Source organism: Amia ocellicauda, chromosome 10 (assembly GCF_036373705.1).
Source record: "Amia ocellicauda isolate fAmiCal2 chromosome 10, fAmiCal2.hap1, whole genome shotgun sequence".
Classification (NCBI taxonomy): domain Eukaryota; kingdom Metazoa; phylum Chordata; class Actinopteri; order Amiiformes; family Amiidae; genus Amia; species Amia ocellicauda.
In genome coordinates, this window is record NC_089859.1 from 22,702,476 (window position 1) to 22,726,303 (window position 23,828).

Genomic DNA, 23,828 nt, shown 5'->3' on the forward strand with positions numbered 1-23,828 from the left:
ACAACTGCTGTTGTTCCCTGTGCAGGTCCGGCCGCCGTCCCTGTCCTGCCGCAGTCTCCCCTGGCGATGAAGGACCGGCCCGCCTCCAGCGTGAGGCACAAGTTACCTCGCCACCGGCCTCTGAACCGGACCCAGTCGGCGCCGCTGCCTCAGAGCACGCTGGCCCAGCTGGTCATACAGCAGCAGCACCAGCAGTTCCTGGAGAAGCAGAAGCAGTACCAGCAGCAGATCCAGATCAACAAGGTATCAGACAGAAGCAGAGCCTGTGTCAGCAACCCGACCCATAACCCCTCTGTCTCTGAGTCGCCTGACAGGATCGCTGTAGATTCCCATGATGACAAATCATGTAAACTTTAAATTTGTGCCAGTCGAATTTATATCCAAAACTCATGCATCTAGTATATAGAGTATTATTATTATTTCATTTTTTTGGTATATTAATCAATTAATCAATCAATTTTTATTTGTATAGTGCCCTTCATAGGGTAGACAGAGCACTGTACAGATTGATAAACAGATAACAAAATAAATACATAAAACAAATAAACCATACTCAATTTATAAAATAAAATAAAATCAACCAACATAAAATAAACCATTAGGCACAGAGGAGGCATAAACAAAACCTCTTATGGATGGCAGCTTGTTTTATTTAAAGTGTTTTTTTATTGCTGTCCATCAGTTTAAGTATTGCGGATGGTATAAAAAAAATGATTAAAGCAGTTATATACAACTTCACAAGTGATCAACAGAGATGTGAAAGTGCTGACCACACACTGATAAACACATGAACTGAGTGTAATAGTGGAGTCTGTAGAAGCAGAAAACAACATGCAGATTTAACATCTGGATAGAACGAATAAATGATGGATAAAAATCACATTATTCTGTGTTTTAAGGGTGTGAGAAGGAATCCTATATATGTGACATCTTGGACTCAGAAATGAAACACAGTCCGACTTCAAATGCACTTGAAATGCAAAGCACGCACTAATTCTGTTATCGTAGACGGGGAGCTGCATGCTGCGACCCTGCGTAATCGAATTCAATCAAGTTCAAAAGAGAAACAGGCCCCGAATTCATGCTTTTGTTCCTTTGTGGCAATATTTGTGTTTCTGTGTGTTGGCAGCCTTGACCTTGCTATCAAACCAGCCATTGACCAAAATTATCCCAGAGAAAACGCAAGGCTAAAGTTGGTGATGGGAAAAGGGCTGAATGGATGCATTGTGTGGACACGACAGTAGCCAGTGGGCCGACGTGTGCCTTCTTTGGAGAAACAGAGTGTGACTGTTATAGAAGTACAATTTGAAAAGCGTTGTACAAAAACTAAAACACTTCAAGTGAGATAAGACTGAAATCAGTCTTGGTTTCATTCAGAGCCCAAATCAGATAAGCTCCTATCAGTGGCCAGCTTTCTTATGGACTTTCAACATGTCCTGTTTCGGACATATATGAAATTAATATTCACGTGTGACGCATTCTAACGCAACTTATATGTGTAAATTGATAAATCCCCACTTCTGATCACAAACAGAACCCTGACTTTACTTCAGCAGTTTTAATTATTTGATGAATACCGTTTGATAGGCCTTTAAGAGATACACATAAGATATATATTTGTACATTGAATTATGCATGTGTAAATGGTCAACAGAGAAATGCAGAGGTTTTTCTTTTAGCTAACTTCAATGTAGTGTTTTTGTGCTTCTCTCGGGACCCAAGTGAAAGTATATTCTCGTGGTGATCAATACCAAACCCCGAATTATCAGCAGGCCCAGCGATTGCCCACATCCACAGTGCTGTAACTACAGTGATGCAGCTGAGCTATAAATGGCACTAATAAGGGATTAGGTGCCTTTGTTTACCAGTAGGAATTTCTGAATCATTACCCCAATTAAATTCAAGCAGTCAAATTAACAAGAGTGGTGATGCATTTAGCAACGTTTTACCTGCAGCATTGGAGACGTTAATAGATCTTTACAAGAGCTTATGGATTTAGAAAGCAGGTATAAAAGCCCTTACTAATGCTCAAAGAAGAAAGGTAATTCTCTGCTGGAGATTTATACAGGCTCTGTGTTCAGGGGCCAGTGTTTGCCGGTTCCCCTTCCCTGCCGGGCCGGGCAGGTAGAATGGGCTTTGAAGTCTTTCCTATTTGGGCTCTGACAACTACACGGTGACTTGTTTTAATGCATTTTCTCTCTCCCTCTGCACCCTCTGAGGCTGGGGCGCATTGTGAATTATGTACAGTTTAATTTCCTGAAAACATGGAAAACTGCAGTTCTGGCACTGAGAGAGCTCTGCCCAATTCAGATCCCATTTTTGTTACATGACAAAAAGGTACTGCTTTTTAAGAGGTGATATTATTTTACCCTTTTATTGGCACACTCTGCTTGTCCTGTTCGGCCAAGTAGCTATGAAACCGCATGCTGGATTAACTACTTAATGTTAAAATAATCCTTCCAACTATATAGGACTAAAGCAGACACAGCTAAAAAGTGCATTCGTGACCACTTGTCCTAGTATATCTCACCCACAGTGACATCCTGTTTACCAGCTGCACAGTTGGAAGGCAATTCCAAGGAAGAAAAAAATAAATTGACATCACTGAGATGTAATTTAATTTGCAAATCAGTTTGTTCAGGAGAGGATAGTCCTACGTGAACTCTCGAGTACTTTTTACTGTTCTTTTTAATACAATCTAATTATATCTACCTTATTGAATGGAAGGGCATTAAATCTTTACAAAAGGAATACTTCTGTCTGTAAACGAAGGACCTTTATAGGACATACTGGTGGATTTCTGTGCTTCATGTGGTCGAATGTCTGAAACACTCCGCCCTCCTCCGTTTCAGATGCTCTCCAAGTCCATCGAGCAGCTCCGGCAGCCCAGCAGCCACCTGGAGGAGACAGAAGAGGAGAACCACCGAGAGCAGCCCATGCAGGAGGACAGAGCGCCCCCGTGTGGCACGAGCAGGAACTGTAGCAGCAGCAGCAACAGCAGCAGCTCGGAGGGAGATTTCCCCGGGGCTCACCTAGGCGTTATTAAAGTGAAAGAGGAGCCACCGGACAGCGACGAGGAAAGCCTTAGCAGTCAAAGCGAGGGCAAGGAGCAGACTGCATTTATGCAACAGGTAAAGGGGAAAGATTTTGCTCGCAGGTTGGTCATTAGAGCTATTATTTGAATACACACACACACGCACACACACACTCGAACGTGCGCCCGATCCTCAATCCCGGGCACGAAGAAAAATGACGTCATTCGAGTCAGTTCTTAAGCCCCGCCCCCTGTCCGTCAGAAAACACACGGCAAATCTTTTTCTTTTCCCCTTTGCTAAATGGAAACCATCGCCTGAACCGTGCCTACTAAAAACTGTCTGGGTGTCCATGAGGCGATGAGGTCGCTTGATTTTGCTTGTGAATTTGTGAAGTGATCTTTGTACAACCTTGTTCTCAATGTTTTGTATATAATGTGACGAGAAGAGAACCTCCCAGATACCATTGTTTTTCCCCCCGTTTTCTAATTTTATTTTTGGCGAGGAACGGTCTACCGTTTTCTCTGCCGTTGTTTAACACATCTGACCTGCTTTTGTCCACGTAGTCACGTCAAGGATCTTTGACACAGAGAGCGAACGCTATTCTACATGTGTACTTCATCCACTTTATATTTTTAGAGAGTTTCTTATTTTTTATTTATTTCTGTGGGAAGCGTATCGCTACGTGTATAAAAAGAAAGGAAAAAAAGTTCCGCAGTCTACAGAAGTACCAGACTGTTCACAACCACCCTTTTTGTCCAAGCCTGAACAATATGAGACATTTATTTTTGAACTTGTATTGCAAAGATGTGAATCATTACATGTGAATGATCACGGAGTCTTTTTATTTTTTGGTTTCTGTTTATTTATTTTTGTGTGACACATCATGTGGTCGTTTTAACACAAGGGAGAAATGCACATGTGCAGAACAAATCGATGCACACTAGTTGTGCGCCGAGAAAGTGGCATTGCCGAAGCCAACGCAGGACAAACAGACACTTTAATATGAGATAATGTTGAACTGCAATCGGAAAACTGGTCTCTCTGCTATCTTTCTGTGGTTAAATCAAGTCTTTGTCAGGTCCCTGCTAGGATCCAGCGGAGAAGTTACTCTGTAAGGCTTGACAGGAAATGCCTTTTGGAAGCAAGAAGTCCAAATGATTCATGTGCTGAGGAATGTAGGAAAAGGCTAGTATTTTACTCTGAGAGTTTGAAAGGGCAGTCTGTGAATTGATTTATTGTCAGAGAAAATAACAAAGTGAGCAGGGAAATGGTTAAGGAAGCTTTTCACTGAAACATTTCCTTCATATTCCCTCATGATGTGTTTACCTTTTATTGTAGGCTTCAAGTTGTTAAAAAGACTACATCCCTCTTTGTTTGCCTACTTTTGTGACAAAGGAAGAAAAAAAAACATAAAAACTTATCAGAAGTAATTGAAAGCTGCATAGTTTTAAATGGCATCCACCTCCATTTCAGCATGCGCTACACAAGACGGGGTCTACACACTTAAATTCTAACAGTCGTGTTCTGTGTATTTGTGTTCTATTTTCTTGTCGTTTTGTTTGACTTTGTATTGTCATTGTAAGACACCTAAATGGGGGATTGTGTCTCCGGTGGATCTGTGAACGACCTACACATCTGAGCTTTATAGTTTCTTAGTGGACAGGGTAGTTAATGCATCGGGTCATCTCAGCGCTAGATTGCTTGAAATCAAAAATCACCAGACAAACAAATTGTCAGTCTTGTTCACCTACTCCTTTAATTTTGTTGTAAGGGGATTCATCTGCACCACCGGTGGAGAGACCCTGTTTTATGTTGTTATTTACTGTTTGTATTTGTTCCCTATTTTGCCTTCTGTTACAACTTTCTCTTTTTTTTAAATAAAGTTCATTCCCTTTCTTGTGCTCTATTCTGGTCACTTTAAATATTGTTTTTGTGTGTGAGGCACTGCAGACAATTATGTACATACTGCCCAAAACTTAAGTATGTGTATAATATGTGTGTGTGTGTGTGTGTGTGTGTGTGTGTGTGTGCGTGCGTGCGTGTGTGTACGTGTGTGTGAGTGTGTTATGTTCCTCAAGGGATACATCTCAAAGTGTGAATCTGGAATAAAATGTCAACATTATACATTTTCACTGAGCTGCCAGGCTACAGCAGTTTCAGATAGCTGGTGGTTTCTACGTTTAATGGATAATGTTACATATGTGTTTTTTTAAGAGACCTGTGCTTATGCATGAATTCCTCTGATTTATTGCACACATTTTATATGTATGTCCCCTTTTTGTACCTACTGTACAGTACAGTGTATTTAAAATCCTCTAAGGAAACAAAGCTTTCTTTCTTTCTCTGAAATCAGGTTCCATGTTTACAGTGTGAACTATACAAAGTGGTTCTCTTATATTCGACAGCTCCTTTGAACAGGTTGTTCAGAACAAGATGCATTTAGACATTTTCTTAAACCTACAATTTCTTGCTCTGATTTCTTCTTATATGCCTATTGAAGGGAGAGCCACCGTGCTGTATAACGCTGGCCCTTGGGGGCCCCAGGTGGTTTACAGTTTGTAATGCACATTTTTAAGATGTGGAAGTGAGCTAAATTGGTTCAGAGAGGCCATTCATTCACTCGATTACGCACCACAAGGGACATTTGGAAAGGAAAAAACCCAGAGAATCGGCCTCCCTCGAGGATTTAAGTTGTGCACTGTTCATATTGTTAATAATTTTGATCACTGTTGAAACAAAAATGTTAGTTGTACCACCCCGAATCTGTCATGTATTGAAATCATTCTCTCCAAATTCACCCTTTCTTAATGCATGCAGACATTTGTTCACACTAAGGAAACAACACATTTAATAGTATGTAACGCCACCTTCATGTGTCCACATCGTGCCGTCTGTCTGTCTGTCTGTCTTTTTTCTGTGTTTTTTTTCTTCCTTTAATGTTAATTTGAGGTTTCCGATCCCTCCAATCCCCAAATTAGGTCTGTCTTAGAATCAATACACCGTCTGTTTCAAAATCCCCTCTACAATATGAACTTATACAAAATCATCTTAGATAATGTTCTCAGGTGTTGTTAGCCATTTGCATTGTACAATGATTTAATTTGATTACATATTGTGGATATTAGATGTGTACAGTATTTCACTATACATTTACATATCAGCAACTGTATCGGCCTTATTCAGTCAAGAGTGGGTGATACACACACAGCTGTTTTCCTATTCAAATGATAGTTCCAACAAATTGACACATTTTAAACAGCAACAGAACAAGTAAATGCATCTCTGCTTCAAGAGCAACTACTAACAATGATGGTTTAATCTGATCAGTAGCCCACCCCAGTCAAATTGAACGAATCCTGATTGTGTGAGGGTTGTGTTCTTTCAAAGTGGCAGGGAAGACAAAAACTGGTACCGTGGGACTGCTGCTGGTAGTCAGTTCTCCTGGGTATAATGTTAATTATAAGCAGTGTAAAGAATCACTTATATGACTGAATATTACTGTCCAATCTTAGAGAATTTTACATTCAGCTGATAGACTGTAAAACTGCATTTTCCTTAATGTGTGTTGCATAAAAAATGGGCTAAGAAGTCTGTCGCATTGAACAAACGAACACAGAAAACTGTTGCTGCCAGGCCGCTACAAATGTGTCTTTTAAAGAGCTGCTGGGTGAACCCATTAGAATGGTCACCCCTTTGGCACAACTGACCTCAATGCTTCTGGTGATGTGTGGATTGTGTTTTCAGTTTGGGGTTTGGCATCTCTTCTGATCTGCTATTGATGTACACAGGTGACCTAGGGGAGCAATGGTGTGTGCTCAGTAATCACGATGAGGGGTACATTGCCCCAATATCAGGCCATTCTCATCATTTAATAGTTTCTGATTGTGTCAAGGTGAGTGTGTGTGTAGCTGTCAGGCCACCAATCCAGGGTGAGAGATTGGGATCTCATAGGACAGGGGGGTGGAGATGTAGAGCAGGAATAGATTCACCCAACTGAAGAAAATCTGAGGCTAGTTCAATTCAGGAGGACAGAAAGCTTGGCCACAGCCTGCTCAACACAAACTGCATTTATGACCGTGCTCTTGGTTGTTGATTTATCTGTAAGGTTTCTGGATAAGCCCAAGTTCCTTGTGCGTTTTTTCCTCTTTTGCCATTTCCGTGGTATTCATTTAACAGTAAACATTTTGTAATGTTCCACTAAAAAACAACACCTTATTATAATTGCACCGATGAATGTCATACAGAAGAATAATTTAACCTCCAAAGCAAGCCATTGTGAATTAATTAAACACCATTACCTCTGGTCTTACCAGGGTGCACGTTCTAAATGAGCTGTTGAAAAAGGCAGAAATAATAATAGACGTGTTGCCACCTGCGCACCCCCTCCTCCACCAGCCAGAGAGCCAGTTGTGAAAGCAAATAACATTTCTGAGAGTCCAGACTACCAGGATAATGAGAGAGGAGGAAACCCGCTGTTATTCTATCTGCGCCGCGCTCACTTCTTCTAGGAAAAGTCCGCAGAACGTATGCAAGTTTGTCGTACATTTCCCCGAACCCTCTGCCGAAGAAAGGATTGAGTGTTACAGATTGTGTGTGGCCGAGGATACGGAAAAGATGTTTCCTGCCATTTAATTTAATTAGGGCGTTCACGTGCCAGCAAGGGGCAGCTTGCCCCGGGCTTGAGAGAGATGCTCTTACTGTCACAGAGTTGGAGGGCTTTTATTTCTGCTGATGGGCCTGTAGCAGGATATTTTAATATCACTATTATCACATACGGATCATAGGCAGAGACTCGCCCCAGTTATTGGGACACCTGCACATTTTGCAAAAATCATACTTCCTGAGGAATTGGTTAATGAAAAATGTATTCTGCATAAAAATAAAATCAACTAACAATAATAATACAGTGAATATTTTTTTCCTGGAGTTTTACCTCGGTTACTTCCATGAGGAACCGCTGCCAGTCATAACAGAGGAACACATTCCACACTTAGTCAGAAGCACACAAATTTCCAAACCTGGTAACAGAGCCGTGTGAAAGTGCGATCAGCCCGCTGCCCAGGTCTGTCTGACAGCGCGTGTGGGTGAGGAGGAGGACATTTGAGTGAGTTACCATAGCTCCCAGACAGAAGATAAAATATAGTGAAGGTCAGCCAATAATCACTGAATATTAATAACAATCACTAGAGGAAGGCTGTCATTAGTGCTGTATTGCTCAACAGGTCACATGTTAATGGAAAAGAATGCATTGCTGTACAGGGAACCCGTGCCATGGTTTGTCAGCAGAGCGGTTTTATTAATTGAATGCATCTTACTCAGTCAGGTAAGATATACAAATCTGTCTGTGGTTAGTCTCTATTTGTGCCCTCGCATCCCTGTAATTCCCAGGTCGCATGGCAGTGGTCTGGGCCGAGGTTTTTAGTCAGATTTCCCCAATTATTCTGCATTGCTGTGCTTGGGTTTTTCGCTGCTGGGTGATTTCCAGAATATGTGTGTGTGGTGGGGGGGGGGGGGGATGAAATTCTGGATGCTGTATTTGAAATAAGGTGATCTTTACCTTGTCCTATTTCCAATATGTTCCTATCAGAGATCCCTCAGTCCTTCTCATGATGGCGGTCTTAGTTTAGCATCACCAAACATATAGTTATAATTGTGTGTGTCCTGAATTAAACAGCATTTATTAACATTTCATTTGCCACATTTAAATCCTTTTCGATTTCCTTAACTGCTTTCAGAGGATTTTTGGGACTCCTTAAATATTATATCACCAGCAAGTTTGACTTACACATTCATTACATCACTGCTTAAGTCCCCAATTTAAATTTGAGAGTTATTCCAGTAATTACCTCATCCCATATTAAGGTTTCTCTCCTCTGAAGTAGATTAATTGCTACTCAAAATTACTTTTCTTTATGCCATCAGATTTGAGATAGAGAATAATATTTAATGTAGTACCAAAGTTGTATTTATACATGAACGGCAGAGGGGAAAACTTAATGAAAAATAGAATGAAACAAAAAATAAAAGGCCAGTGACTGTGTTTAAATATGCAACTGCAGCCGCTTTACTAGTGCTGATGGTGTTGGACTGGCTGATTGTCCAACCAATGAGAAGATTGTGTTGAACTGCATTCTTATGCCTATCAATCATCCAATCAGCGTGATCAGGAGACAGTCCTGCAGCCCAGCTCTCAATTAAGTTTTTATTTTCTCTCTCTTTCTCTCTCTATGCAACCACAATTACTCCCAACTAGGAATGCTGTTGAATTCATCACTTGAAAATATTTTTTAAACTTACTAACTTCACTAAGAATACAGATTTTTCAAATAAGGAGAAATGTATCGCTAAGGAGTAGATTAGTGTTGGATGCCCTTTGCTAGATGTGTTATAGCTTTAGACACTTTGTGGTTATGATTCACCAATTCACTCCCTTAATATCAATGCATCATGCTAGCCTGTATCTAATGCTAGGGTGATACTACAATTGTACCCAGTTTTAGGGGATTATAGCTGTGTTGCTATCCCAGCTAATGAGTTAATACTATTTATGTTTGAATGCAAATGGTTAAATAAAAAAATAATACAAAAATAATTGTAGTTGTAGAGGGGGTATATAATTCTTAGATTTTAAACAGATTTAAAACACTTAGGCAAACAAAAATACACGATCCATGGGAAAAGACATGGAAACAGTTCTTGTTGGCAGGAACATTGCGGCAGAAAGAATTATTCCACTGAAGCCTTTGATCTTTAAGAAAATATGCACAGTGGAGCCCCTAGTGAAAAGATGGGTATTGCAGCCCAGCTAAATATCACTGAGGAAGGGGAATTGTTGAAATTGTTAGTGTGCATTACATTTAAAGAAAATAATACTGAGCGACTTTTTCTTATCCAGAGGATACACTAGGCTTAGAAATTGTAAAATCTTTGTTTCATTTTTATTATTTGGTTGTGTTCTTTTAAAAAGACTGCCAATTCTTAATGGAGAATTTTTGTTGTCTCCGCAACAACTGATCTGGGGACCTGAGCAGGATAAATCTGCTGATCCAATGGTAGGGAAAACTAAACTCTGTCACACAGTAGGCATCTCAACTCAATCCTTCATGACATTAAATGAAATATGAAATATATATATATATATATATATATATATATATAGCGTTTATAGAATTCTAATGAAAACCTGAGAAAACATGTTTGTAAACACGTGACATGAAATGCAAGTCACTGGACATACTTAAACCACATTAGAGTGTCTCAGTGTGTTGCGATTTTCTTTCTCGCCTTGGCACAGCCCTTAAAACGAGAACCATTTTCAACAGCTGTTAAAAACTTTAAACCCAGAAGGGTGTACCTTCTGAGGCAGCAGGCAAATTTAGCCCAGACCAACTGAATAGCCCAGTGGTTAAACAGCTCTCATTTGGGAGGTCGTGGGTTTGATCCACAGCCAGGTGTGACTCAACCGAGTTGTAAGTCTAAAATGAGCCGTATTAAACCGCTGCATCTCAGCATGTGTCGTAGCCCAGAGGATTGGCTGTTGCCGAGTCCTGCCCCCCCCCCCTTTTACTGGGAAATAAACTTAATTTATAGTTGAGGAAAAACAAAAAAAAAAAAATGTAATTTCCAAACATCGTACGTAAGTGAATACGTAGATGGAATTAAATTACCGGAGACCCGTCTCGTCTTCCAAACACTGCGGCGGCTGTATCAAAATGACCAGATAAGGTACGACAGAACAAAAGTCCCACGTTTACCAGGCATCTTTAACCGTGTGAGAACCAATGCCAGAGGGGGGGCCCTAATGAGACTTGCCCCAAGTGCTTTTCTCAACAGGATATGGGACGCCTTCATTTAAATCAGACCTGTCTGGGTCAGAGACCTGATTACATGGCCCAGGGTCTCATTGCCAGCAGGAAGAAGACTTCTGCAGTTCTGCCTCACCGGAGGGCTTGACTTGTCCCATTGTGCTTTCTTCTGGACTGTAAAAGACCCAATTTTTACATCACTAGAGTGGGCAAGAAACACTGCAAGCAAAATGCAAGAGGTGTTGTCATGTTCAAGACATCATTAATGTGTTTTTGATGCAACTGATTCCTGTTTTTCTTTTGCTTATATCATAGGAGTTTGAAGTTACAAAGAGTACAGTTACAGAAACTACCAGTGGGCTCACTAGTCTTTTGGGGGAGTGGCTTGTAAACCCTGCCGGGATCGGCTCCGGCTTCCCTGTGACCCTCACCAGGATAAGCGGTTTTGAAGATGAATGGATGGATGGATGGATGGATGGCTTGTAAACCAATTTAAATATTTTTGTACTTTTTCAAATTGTTGTAAACCGTATTTAAAGCCTAAATACGGTTCTGATTTCAAAGGTTAACCCTTGTCCTCCTCAACCCAACTTCAATTAACAATTACACCTGCAGCTATAAAGAGATCAGTTTTATTTATTCTGTTGAATGATTTACTCACATTTCGATAACATAATGTTTTGAAATACTGCAGCGGTGTTGAGTCCGCCACAGGCCTTACTCACAACCAGGGGGGTTTGTTTTTCAACCACGTGACACATCAAAGTCCAAGGGGTAAAGACTGAGGTGCAGGTCTGCTCTCGTAGGCCACCTACTCTGAAAAACAACCCCTGCTCTCCTCTATATAAATCCCCAAGCAATGCGTGACTCCAGTGCAGGTCCAATCCCCCTCGCCAATTTCTTGCAAATCCCTGAATTGTGTCTCTTTTTTTTGTGCAACACACACATTTGTAACCTGGTAAAAATTATCTGGAGCACAGAATCTGATTTGGATGCAGATTAAATCCAGCATTACAAAGGAGCTGATGTAATAACCCTCTATATTCACAGACAATACATTTCAACAACAGATTATCTTTTTCACCTCTTCCCCCAATGCCCCAGGATCTGGGTGTTAGACAACAGTCACAATTGTGTTCCTGTAGGAGAAGCCCCCTTTGTCAAAACCCTGCATTGACTGTGACACTTCTTAACCAATGACACTTCTTGTCATTCTTTTTATTTTTTACAAACAAAATGGCATCTGCAAAAGTACTACCTTTGGGATGATTGAGACGGCATTCTCACAGTTTAGACTGAATGCGCAATGATGAATCAGTTTTGTAGCCCTGGATAGAGGCCTAAATCCAGAGACACGTTAAAGCTGGATTGTGCTTCAAAGTTGCAATTTATAAGTTATTAAAACGAAAAAATGTATCCGTCTGAAAGTGAAATAGTTCTCCGGACAGGTGTTATGAATCACGGTTGCTGTCAAGAGCTCATAGCTAAGAATAGAGCATTTGGACGTTGGTGCTGATTGCCTATAAAGCAGATGTAATGATTTGTAGCATACTGTTTTACACATAATAAATCTTTAATTTATTTTCCAGAATAGTTGCCATGTCCTTGGGAAATTATTGTGTGTTGTTTCAAGGGGCTTCACCCAAGAGCTACAGGATAAACATACTTTAATCCTGACGAAAATGTCTCGATATGAGAACTGTAAATGCAAACAGCATCAATAAACACGTAAGCAAGTAACGTCAGCTCTCATAGTGTGCATGTAGATTGTGGTAGGGATGTAATTGCCTAATAGGTTTAGTAATGCATTTAATTGTTACCTGGTTCATCCTGTGTAGTGTGTCAGAAAGATTATTTTGCAAGACTGGTTTATGGCAAGGAGGTAGATACTAACTGATACTTGCTGACTGCAAGAATGTTTGAACGTCTAATAATCACACTCCTGCTGTCTTCTCTTCTGAAGAAACGTAAACGTACATAACACACGTAAATAACACGTTAATAACAATACCTGGAAAATCATGCCAGAGAAACAATAATAAAGAGATAGTCCTCTCATAGTATAAGCAAATAATACACATATTGTAGGCAGCACAGAGACATACAGTAGTGCAGTTAACGCCTCTGTAAACCAGCTGTCTCGGGCAGACCGGTTAATCCAACTCCTCGCCTTCATCAACAGCCCAGCCTTCCTCCCAACCAACTTCTGCCGACTGTGCTTGTGCGGCTAAATTGAAGATGGCAGTAAAATAATTGTGGGACATACTGTGGATTTAGGTTTATTATCGTTCTCCAGCTTTCTTGTTAGTCTTTCTGTTAAATAAATACCGAGCGCAGGAATCCAAGTATGAGAAGTAATGTAACATTTTGTTTTTCTTTCCATGCGTTATTAACGTGCTATCGGTGTGGGACAGTGCTGCTCGGTGGTTCCTGGCAGGGAAGTAAAGGAAAGATTTTTTTTTTTATCGGCAAAGTGTAAGAATGGACCACCTCTAACTAGAAAACAGTGCACTGGCAGCTTGATTGCTTTACCGGAGGTATTTATTTCGCACCGTGTCTCTGCCCAGTTCTTTGGAGCTGGAGTTGATGTTATTTTCACAGACTGTCAAACCCAAGTGCCTTCCAGTCGTTGAAGTTTTCCAACTTGGCTTGGAGGTAACTTATCATCTGTAGAAAAAAAAATACAAGATTTGTTTAGTGATACATTTACCGCGTTAATGCTGATGGATAAAAATTGATATGAACAAGTCTAATACCACACAAATTTCCATGTCATCGCCACTTTATGGAGCGTTTGGGAAAATGCAACATGATTAAAGTGCTAGTTTCAACATTATTTTAATGGCGTACAGTTACGGTAATGCTATAACTTTTTTTAAAACCACAGGCAAAGAACTAAATATCAGCCTGCAAGTAATAACACTGAGTGTATTTGAAATCATTTTACAATTAAAGTATCTATTTAACCTTCCTATATGTATTATTATTATTATCTTTGACTTTTTATGAGATCTGATGAGTCCTACCATCACACATTTAATAGATACTAATCTGAATAACAGTACTAGTCAGTTTCTGGTCGTGTTTTATGATATTGACCGATATGTCTGCAACCGAGGGTTAAATTGCATGATTTTCTCATCAGTACTGCAAGTCATTGGTTCTCTTATCAACACATATATTTTATAAGTAGAAAAGATAAATCCAACAGGCTACACAGTTTAGAAAGTACATTTTCCACAAATCACGTCCGATTTAAATGCATAATTGGGTTTGTTCCTCGAGGATCACATAAACTCAGAAGCCTGCACTGTTGCGCTCTCCTGTGAAATGAAAAGAATTCCAGTAGTGGCCCATCGACAGAGATGAAACAATCACACAATCGCAGATTAAACGAAAACAGTTTATGTAGCTGTCAGTCTTGCTGGCCTGTGTCATCCATATTGTTATCTGAGTCCTTCAAGGATTAATATTTCTTTTCAAGTTTAATTAGATAAGAGGCACGGAGGAGGAGTACCCCTGCCATGTTCAAAGGGTAAGAAAGCAGGCAGGAACTGGTTTATCTCAAACTTTGATTGGCCTTCTTGATAGGCGATCCTGAGTTACCCCAGCGGCTTAATGAAGGAGGCATCACTCTGGGGAAAGACGCTGGCAAACTTGGTCTCCCTTGCAAGGGGAACCAACGTGGCACGGCTCTGGCATCCTTGAAAGAGCTCTGGTTTCTGGGGCACGGCTTTCTCCGTCCCAGAGTAATAAACCAAACCTGTCCCTCTCGGCGCAGTTAGAGTAGACGTGCTGTGAAGGCGGACTGAATGCACTGTGAGGGAAAATGGCCCCCTCAGGACTTGTAGACTTTCCTTTCTTGAGCAGCAAGTGAATGCCAAAGAAGTCTCCAGTTCTCACCAGCTCTGCCTGTAGGTTGTGGTTCACTTGCCCCAGATTATCAGCCTTTTTATACTTTCTAATCGGACGCAGTAGACACCGCTTGGAGGCCCTGCATGCTTGCGAATGCGAGGCATCCTGTGTTTCGTGTAAAGTGCATCGAGTTAATTATTCCCAGGCCAAAGTTTGGTAAGCATTTATTAAATTGAGAAATTAATCAATGGTTTCCTGATTTTTACGATTGCATGTCTTACACACCAAATTCCACCTTATAAATGAGAAAACATCTATATTAATTGTGCCCCAAGGTTCATCGTGTGTTTTGTTTTAAAATTGTGTCCGTTTGTATTCAATAGAAGACAAGAGTAAGACACAATAACGGCATTTGTTGGCAATCCAATCCCATCAGGTACAGGTTTCAAACTGGTCCATTATTTTAATTATTTTGATAAAAGGAAAGGAAAGGGATTGCAATTGCACGTTTAAAGTTGTTTATGTGATTCGTATAGCTAATGTTATAATTAATGCATAACATTGGTTTGTAAACATGCAATAAAATATCTTACTATGGAAGTTATAATAGTTAGGAACCCAAAAAATGTATTAATTAAGCAATTTTCAATCAAGCTACAATTGCAACTCTGTTTCTCTTCAAATGCATTTGCAGATTTCATTAGTTCCGGGTCCTTTGCACTGCTTTCTAAAGGTCAATAAATAAACAAATTAATAAATAAACTTCTGATGATTTGGATTCATATTAGTCTGTATAGTTAAATTTTCTCCTAACGTGGGTTAAAATTGTATGTAAAACTAAGATGACAGTGTTCAATTTTCCTATGTTATGCTGTTTCCAGGTATTCTTCCCTGGAAAAATAAATAAATAAACCATAACTGTGTATTAGATTGGAAAGATAAACTCGTCATGTTATTCCCACACACAAAAAAAAGACTATATACTATACTAGTAAGCATTGTTTCCTGTTTATATATTTCAAACCAAATGGTGACTCGAATAATAATAATACAAAATAACAAAGGACTCCCTTTTTTCAGGAATATAACATTTGACTTTAAAACAAATTTAATTATGGCATTTATCTGTTGGAATCAGTTCTGCTTTTCCTTAATAATGTTTACTTTCCTGCAAAGAAAAACAGACATCAAAAATATTTTCTGGAATGCTGGAGCTAAATAGGTTATGCTTAACTCAATATCTTACACAAATAGCCCACGGCTGGGCTTTCTGCACTGCAATCATAAAAGCCCCAACGTCTCGGAGAAGTCAGAAACACTTTGCTGATATCGAATGCCTCTAATCGCTAATCTTTATGTGCCTCCCTGACCCTGGAGCTGCGATCCGAAAGACCCAGATCCTGCCCAGCCCTGTCACTCCTGGACTGAATGGCTTCGTTTCTTGTCTTGAAAGACTTCCTTCTCTTGACAGCTGTAAAGAATTACTATAAACACTCTTTGGTTGTCCTTTGGCCATTGTGCAGGCCAGTGGTCCGAGGGAAGGTCAGGGTGCTTAGAAATTGGACGGGTGTTTGCACATTGCTCGGGGGAATGGACTGTATTTTGGGGGGAAAGAGGTTAATTCCTGTTTCCTTTGGCTTAAATGAATCATGTTAAGTTGAACTCTTTCTAGACTGTTGGGTAAAACATACTTTGTGAGTTTTTTTAAGAGTAAAAACATCTATCTATGTGTCTATGTAGGTCTCATTTTACTAACAACTACTTCTTCTACTACTACAAGCAATATTAATAATACATGTTCTCTTTTAAGTACTTCAGTACAGATGATTAAAACAGTGGTCCACATATGCAGCATTCACACTTTGACATGAATAAACTGTAGCTCTACGTTGTGCTTAAAAGCATTGCCATACAAAGGGCACAACTGGTAATTTCTCTATGGAAAGCCTAACTTGAAAAGTACCATAGCAGAAGCAGAAAAGCCAGATAAACAGATTGATGGAGTTCCTGTTGAAATAAGAGATGGAGAGATGAAGGAGAAGACATGCGCCTCACCGTGTCAGTTTGCTGCCCAGGCACTGAGGCAACTATCATGTGTGCTTGCTTTTGTGAGAGGAAACAGTCGGGCATGTTGCAATTGTCTTGCCAGAGTGCCAACACAAGCCAGCTCCGCCAGTGACACAGTCCGGAGAAACTCGCCAATTTTCCGTGTCACGAGTTTAAGATCAATCGCAAATGAAGGACAGCTGTAGCGCTGCTCCTGAGCGAAAGCAGGACTTTAATAATGGGAAACGAAGAGGTGAGATGCACTGGGGATTGTCTGTGTAATTTCAGAGAGGAAAATCCACACATAGGAGGTGGCAGCCAGGAAACCTGCTCAATAACACAGCCCAGGGACAGAGGACGGTGTAATTTAAATTAACTTCTGTGTGCTGCGATTTTGTGAGGTTTGAAACATTCAGTATTTGATCTGAAATGCTATAGAAGTGTATAGGATACAGACATCTGTGTCGTTCCTTTCTTTGTACATTTCTACATATTTTTGTTCATATAAATATAAACTAAGCTTGTTACGGGGATGAATTCATTTACTGCGGTGTATTGCAATATACAGAGATTTTCTAACTTGATAATAAGCAGAAAGCACAGAAATGAGTCATGTTTGTAGCACTTATGTTTCCATTAAACATATTACTGGCATGCGATGTAGTGTTGAAATACATGCTAGCCATTTTTTAATAGAAAACTGCATGCTCTGTTTACGTGCAACAGAAAGGAGGCCAGTTTGTGCCGTTTTGCACTCATTTTGTAAACTGTTATCAGTGTGGCGGCCATCTGTGATGTCATTCGCCGGGTATCTCCTGTCAGCTGGTATGTGAGGAATCTGCCAGAACTGATCCCTGCGGGCCATGGTAATTTTAGTAAGAGTTGTAAGTAGTTTAATCAGAAACCCTATCTTCATCCCAATCAGTGGATTGATTTTCTTCAATGGGACGGCTTAGACGTTACAGATCCCTTTTCAAAGTGACTCAGAATCAATTTCACAGAACAAATTTGGTGATTAGGCACATTGTTTTATATTGATGAGCTGAGTGATATTAATATTCATAATTGCAGTGCCTTTCTTCGAGCGTTTTGATCACAGCGAGGACAAACGATGCAGATGCTTTGGATTAAGTGAGAGAGATGTTTGTGATCGAAAGCAGAGTTGTTGATCCTTTGACTCCTGAGCTTTTGACAAACATCACAGTAGACACTAACAGAGAATGGTATGTGCAGAAAAACACGAACTATAGTTAGATCACAGAGGGTAATCAATTAAGTATCATCAGTAAATTAACATTTGAGTAATAGTTGTAGATCTGTGAAGAACCCAGGATTTTACCCACGAGAAAAATGATGGCTGTTTTATCTTAAACACTTTGTATATACTAAAAATTGATGAGTTGGAGCTTCGCATACAGTCCCAAAATCATTAATATTGCTTTGTGGAGAAAAAGAAAAAGAACAATTTGCACAGAGAGAGATTGTGAGATTGAGAGGGAGAGTGAGAGGGAGAAAATGTGAGAGAGGGAGAGGGAGAGAGGGAGAGAGAGAGATTCAGTGACAGTCTGGCCCAGTAAGACAAACTGGTTAATTAAATCTTGAGTATTTAACAGAAACTCTAGCCCAGAGGAGGACCCAAGAATCCAGCTGCAGAAAGAATTTGTGGAAAAGAAAAAAGAAAAACTTTCATCAAGAAAAAAAGTATTTATCCCCAGCCAGGGAACAGTACAGTCCACAACCCACACAGCTCCTGGATTAAATACTTACCCGATTTCTTATGGTAATTGAAAGTAATTAGCAACTCACAGCACCCTGGAAGAGATCAATTGGATCATTTAAGTTGAAATCAAGACTGCAGCATTGATTTTGAGCTCTGTACCAAAGAGCTGAATAACTATGACATCTATATTATGCTACAAAGTTTGTGATATTGGATTCTGCCACCTTATATTTTACATACATACTAATATCCAAAATAAACTCATATGTAGTTTGCTTTGCGAAGAAAAAAACCTACAAAAACACAACAAAAACTAGAGACCTGATGTGAGCTCTAATGAAAGGAAGGGAAACATTCCTGCTTGGGTGCGAAATAAAGAATTTGAAGGTGGTGGGGATCGCAGTACAACAGAATGATTCAATTCATGTTTTTGTTTTAGTCAGGCCTACATTTCATAACTTTTCCAACCGGTGGGTAAAAGTGTGCAGAATTTGTTGTCCTGAGATAAGACAGGAGATGAGACACGCTGGAGCCCAAACAGAGACATACGTCTGCTTGGACATCCAGAAAGCGCTAATCTTTGAAGTGAGCTCCACATCCCTCTCCACCCAGGAGGAGCGAGCGCTAGTTACTGTCCGGCCAGAAGCAGCAGTGAAGTAATCAGAGCATGAGTGACAGGGAGACAACATCTGCTGAATGGATTTAAAAAGCCTGCCTGGGATCCTTTTTTTCCCTTTTCACACTGTTTATTATGCTCCTGACCTAATGAACTTAATTTGTTGACATTTTCCTCCAAAGTGCCTTGTCCTGGGTCCCTCTCACATTTCTTCCTACTGTGCTGTTTCCATGGCAGCAGCAGCATCAACGTGTCCACCAGCTCCGGCTGTACCAGGCTCAGACAGCAACAGTTGGCATGGCGGGATTAGACAAACAGCAGCCCGCTTCCAGAACCCAGCCGCCCCCCGCCGGCGCGCCGTTACTGCCCCCGTCACTAGATCACACGGCCGGGCACACCATCCCCACTGGTAAGGAGCCCAATTTTCTCTTTAATAGCCGGGGTAATTGCCATATTCAAGTAGGATCATCTGATTTAAATGCACCAAATACCACAAATAGCAACACATTCAATATCACATCGTTTTATGTGCATTTTGAAGTTCAGCTGGCAGGACTGCATCTCGTCGGCTGCTTAATAATCCACCCTGAATAATCTGAAATTATGTCAAGAACTTGTGGAAGTGTCTTATAAACAGGTGTCTTTTATTTTTCCAGGCAGAGAATTTTTTTTAAGGCCAGATTTAGGTGCCATGAATTGAGCTGCTTTCATTCTTCAGATTTTGTATTTCTTTAAAAAAAAAACACAGCACTTTATTGCAGCCGCAAAGAGTTCGAAAGTGCGGATTTATTGCTTTCTTTGGCCCTGGGATTCTGCTTTTCGAATATTGCGAACTTCTCTTGATTTCTGTCACAAGGGGGCAATCTTAAAAAAAAAATTACAGGCTATGGTGGCCATCTAAGTCCTTTCTGCTTTTATTTTGCCTGCTGTTGACTTCTGATTTGCAGATCTGAATAATGAATAACAAATAAAGGAAGTTAAAAAAGAAACGTAGGGCTACCCTTTCTGATTTGAATTCATAATTAACCCATCAGTTATCAGGTAAAACCAGATTAAATATATTAAATTTAGGACTAGTTATAGGAATACAGTTTTATTTTAGTTTTAAGAAATAGATGTTTGTTTGCTTGGACTTTCAGGAGTCGCGTACGACGCCGTGATGCTGAAACACCAGTGTACGTGTGGTAACTATTCTGACCATCCTGAGCACGGAGGACGGATACAGAGCATCTGGTCCAGACTGCAGGAGTCTGGCCTCATCAGCCAGTGTGAGGTACAACACATTTACAATACTTCAGCAGGACAGGGATATCCATAGCATATCTGTCCTGAATAATCATGTCAGCGTTTAAAAGACACTCAAATGATTTCCCACTGCAGCCACCAGCAGGTCTTCCTTTGGCCTTCACAGCCTCCAGAAGGTGCTTTCTGAGGCCTTTGAAGATCTATTACCGACTAAAATAGCACAGGGGATTACGCTGCAACTTCGGTAATCATAGATGGCTTTCCTTCACCTGATTATAATCCCATTCACAGAATTAAATATGAATTTATAGTGGTAGTGTATAATGGTAACCACATGTAATTGAGCAAGCTGTAGGTCCACTGCCCAGGCGTGCTTTGTTCATCGTGCTTTGAGCCAGAACGTCACCGGGACTCAGACTTACAGGCACTTTCTTTCAACGGAAGAGGCAGCAGCACCTGTTATATCCATTCTAACACCGATTGTTTGTTTGCTTGTGTCTCTCAGTGTTTATGCTTTTGTTAATGACCTTCACAGCTGAAGCTTGGAAGATAAAATGCACGTTTATTACAAAATGACATTTACAACTAATGAATGTATTTTATATCTGTAAAGGCACAGACATATATATATATCTGGTTTACTGATTGATTTTATTGGATTTTGAGAGTGGAAAAGGTCTATTCTGCTCTATATTTCAATATACAGCTCTGGAAAAGATTAAGAGACCACTTAACATTGATTTCTGAACTTGGAGTGGTCTCTTACTTTTTTCCAGAGCTGTATACAACATATGGTATGTGATTAAGTTTTGTTACAGTATAGAAAGTTCTGAAATATTTGACAACAGCTTTCTGAGCTTGAAAAGCCTGTATGGGTGACACTAGGGTATTACAGGCATGTGTGTGGGGGGGGTAACGTGGTGCTTTCCACAGAGAAAAATATGATAACAGTTCATGGCGATATTAATTTAAACATCGATGCATTTCAAAGACGTACGGTGTGCTGTGGAATGTGAAGACGTCTGTTCATCTGCTAAGAACTGTCTCCGCATTCCAGCGCAGTCTGAAGGCGAAGTACAAAGGCTCTTTCGTGTTTTGTGTTTTTGTAACTCCTGTAATTCTTGAACTGCAGATAGAAATAATTTTCCGGGTTTGTTTTTACATCGCTCCTGCCCAATTCTCTCCTCTTGCAGCACGTTAGGGGTCGCAAAGCCAGCCTTGAGGAGCTGCAGCTGGTTCACATGGAGCATCATTCATTGCTGTATGGCACCAGCCCGATCCACCGGCAGAAACTAGACACCAAGAAACTCCTGGGTGTGTAGAAAGAGTAACGCAAAGAAATAGCCTGCTGCCCTTTTCCTAACAATATCTGATCTTTCCAAAGCTCAGGTCTGCTTCCACTTCCAAATCTTGAAACAAAATAATAGTAATCTACTCTTTACCCTGGCTGTTAAATAAGATATCGTCCTGTTGTTTAATTTGATCTTCCTTCACTCCGAATCCAACCTTAAATACCTTACGGAGAAAGGTGAGACATGTAGTGTAGGTGGTTCTCGACCAAATCCTCATTGATGAAAAGGACTGCCAAATAGTTTGGATGCCAAAGTAAAACAAGAGCTTTTCAAGCAAACATAGCAAAAGCTTTATCAGTCTTCCTTTATCAGAAACCGAGAAACCGAGACTCCTCCCGCACTCTGTCGAGGAGATAAGAGCGGGACGATGCGAGGAGTGAAGCCCTTCTCACTCTCTGGCAGTCACACGCAGGGGATATTTTCAGGACTGGCCTGGCTGTGTCTGCCGTAAAGATTAATATAAAAAACAACAACAATAAAAAGATCTTCGTGTTATGAAAGAAGTTTCCTGGCCTGTATATTGTAGGGATTTCCCCGCTGTTCGTGTGTTTCCAGGCACAGGCACACATGAGTCACCACTCGTCAGATTAATTTAGTTGCTGCAGGGATTCTGGTTCTTAATTTGAAATGTACAGACGTTTTTGTTCTTCACCAGAATCTGTTTGGGTCAATAGCATCAATATTGAACACGAACACACATGCATATGCACAAACACACACACACGCACATAATATTGCACATACATTTAAGAGTAATGTTGCTTTCATTTGTGAAGAAATAGCTAGCAAAGTAAAATAATTTACATTGCAAAGGAATCAGTTTGAATTTGGACTATCCCAATCCCAACACTTCTCAAACATTTCAGTATTTTGTTCTGGGGAATGATTTGTGTAACATAACTAAGTTAACGTACTTAAACCGATAATAATAATGCAATGGTTATTATTACAAACCATGAACAAATATAAGAGTCAATGGTGGAGTTATTTTGACTGATGTTCCTTCTTCATATGTAGGTTCATCACCTCAGAAGAATTTCACTGTGATGCCCTGTGGAGGACTGGGGGTACGTACTCACCTGCGCCATTCAACAAATAAGTCGTACATATCCAAGAATAATAGCTGAATATCATTATTTCACTGATAGGGACCGGCCAACACCAGTACTGAACTCTAAGCAAATTAAGTTTTCAGTTTTAAACAGGCACAATGTAAAACTGGTGACTCCTCTTTTTAATTCCTCAGAGAATATCTATGTTCAGAATGTGTCTTTTTTAAGTGAGTTCCCATTATAGTTCTAAAAATGAAAGAACATGAATAGAAAGAAAAACATTATCTGGGTAATTCTGCATAATTGTGGGAAAGATATTATATACAAATCCACTGCAAGGCAACCCATGGGTGATGGGAATTCGATTAGAGGAAGAGAAAAAATATCACTGCCTCTGAATATCGGCTATCTTATTTCTTTTATGGCTCAGACCCATGCGAAATCTGTGGCCTAAATATAGTAACAACTCTCCCGCTCATCTGACTAGAAAACAATACCGAAATCCTGAAACGATTTTTCAGCCTCCGGTTTTATTTATTTATTTATCTATCTGTGTATGTAAATATGTATTATTCTTTGCAATGGCCAAAGAAACCAGAACAGCAGAGAAGAGCAGAGGCTTTCGTGGCGATGTCGTCACAATCTCCGCAGCTTCAAAAGTTTTGGCTGCGTTTGTTGTCGTTTATTTCTTGGAAGGAAAAGAGCGAGCGATTCCCCGGACGGGCTTAGTGAAATTGATAACAGATTGTTTGCTCCTTTCTTTACGGCCCGGAGGGGGAGGGGAGTTCGTATCGCATCACTATTGGCAGTCAATATTATTTTTTGACAGGGTCATAAAAGCATAAAAGGCTCTGATGACATTTGTTTAGATGAGGAATGGGCTTCCTAGCTGTGCCGTGGTTTCTGTCTCTGCCTTCGCGGTGCAGCTGAGGGAATATATTTCCTACAAACAGGATATGATTTTATAGAAGTTTGGGTTTCATTCTTTGCCCCTGGGGGGGGGGGGGCTAGAAGACATTAAAGAAATCCACCTTGATCATTTACAGGGGATCTCCATTTAATCCTAACCAGTGTGGGCCCAATCGTGGGAAGGAAAAACCTC

The 23,828-nt window shown here is 40.3% G+C and overlaps 1 protein-coding gene across 1 annotated transcript in view; it reads left to right on the top strand.

Moving 5' to 3' along the window:
• The window catches only part of LOC136760251 (histone deacetylase 9), a 113,555-nt gene that overhangs the window by 57,582 nt on the left and 32,145 nt on the right, over window positions 1-23,828 (top strand). The window contains exons 12-18 of the mRNA XM_066715561.1: window positions 26-243; window positions 2,853-3,131; window positions 11,156-11,164; window positions 19,318-19,486; window positions 20,217-20,350; window positions 21,516-21,636; window positions 22,692-22,741. Of these exons, the coding sequence (XP_066571658.1) occupies window positions 26-243; window positions 2,853-3,131; window positions 11,156-11,164; window positions 19,318-19,486; window positions 20,217-20,350; window positions 21,516-21,636; window positions 22,692-22,741 (980 nt within the window). The remainder of the gene's footprint in view (window positions 1-25; window positions 244-2,852; window positions 3,132-11,155; window positions 11,165-19,317; window positions 19,487-20,216; window positions 20,351-21,515; window positions 21,637-22,691; window positions 22,742-23,828) is intronic.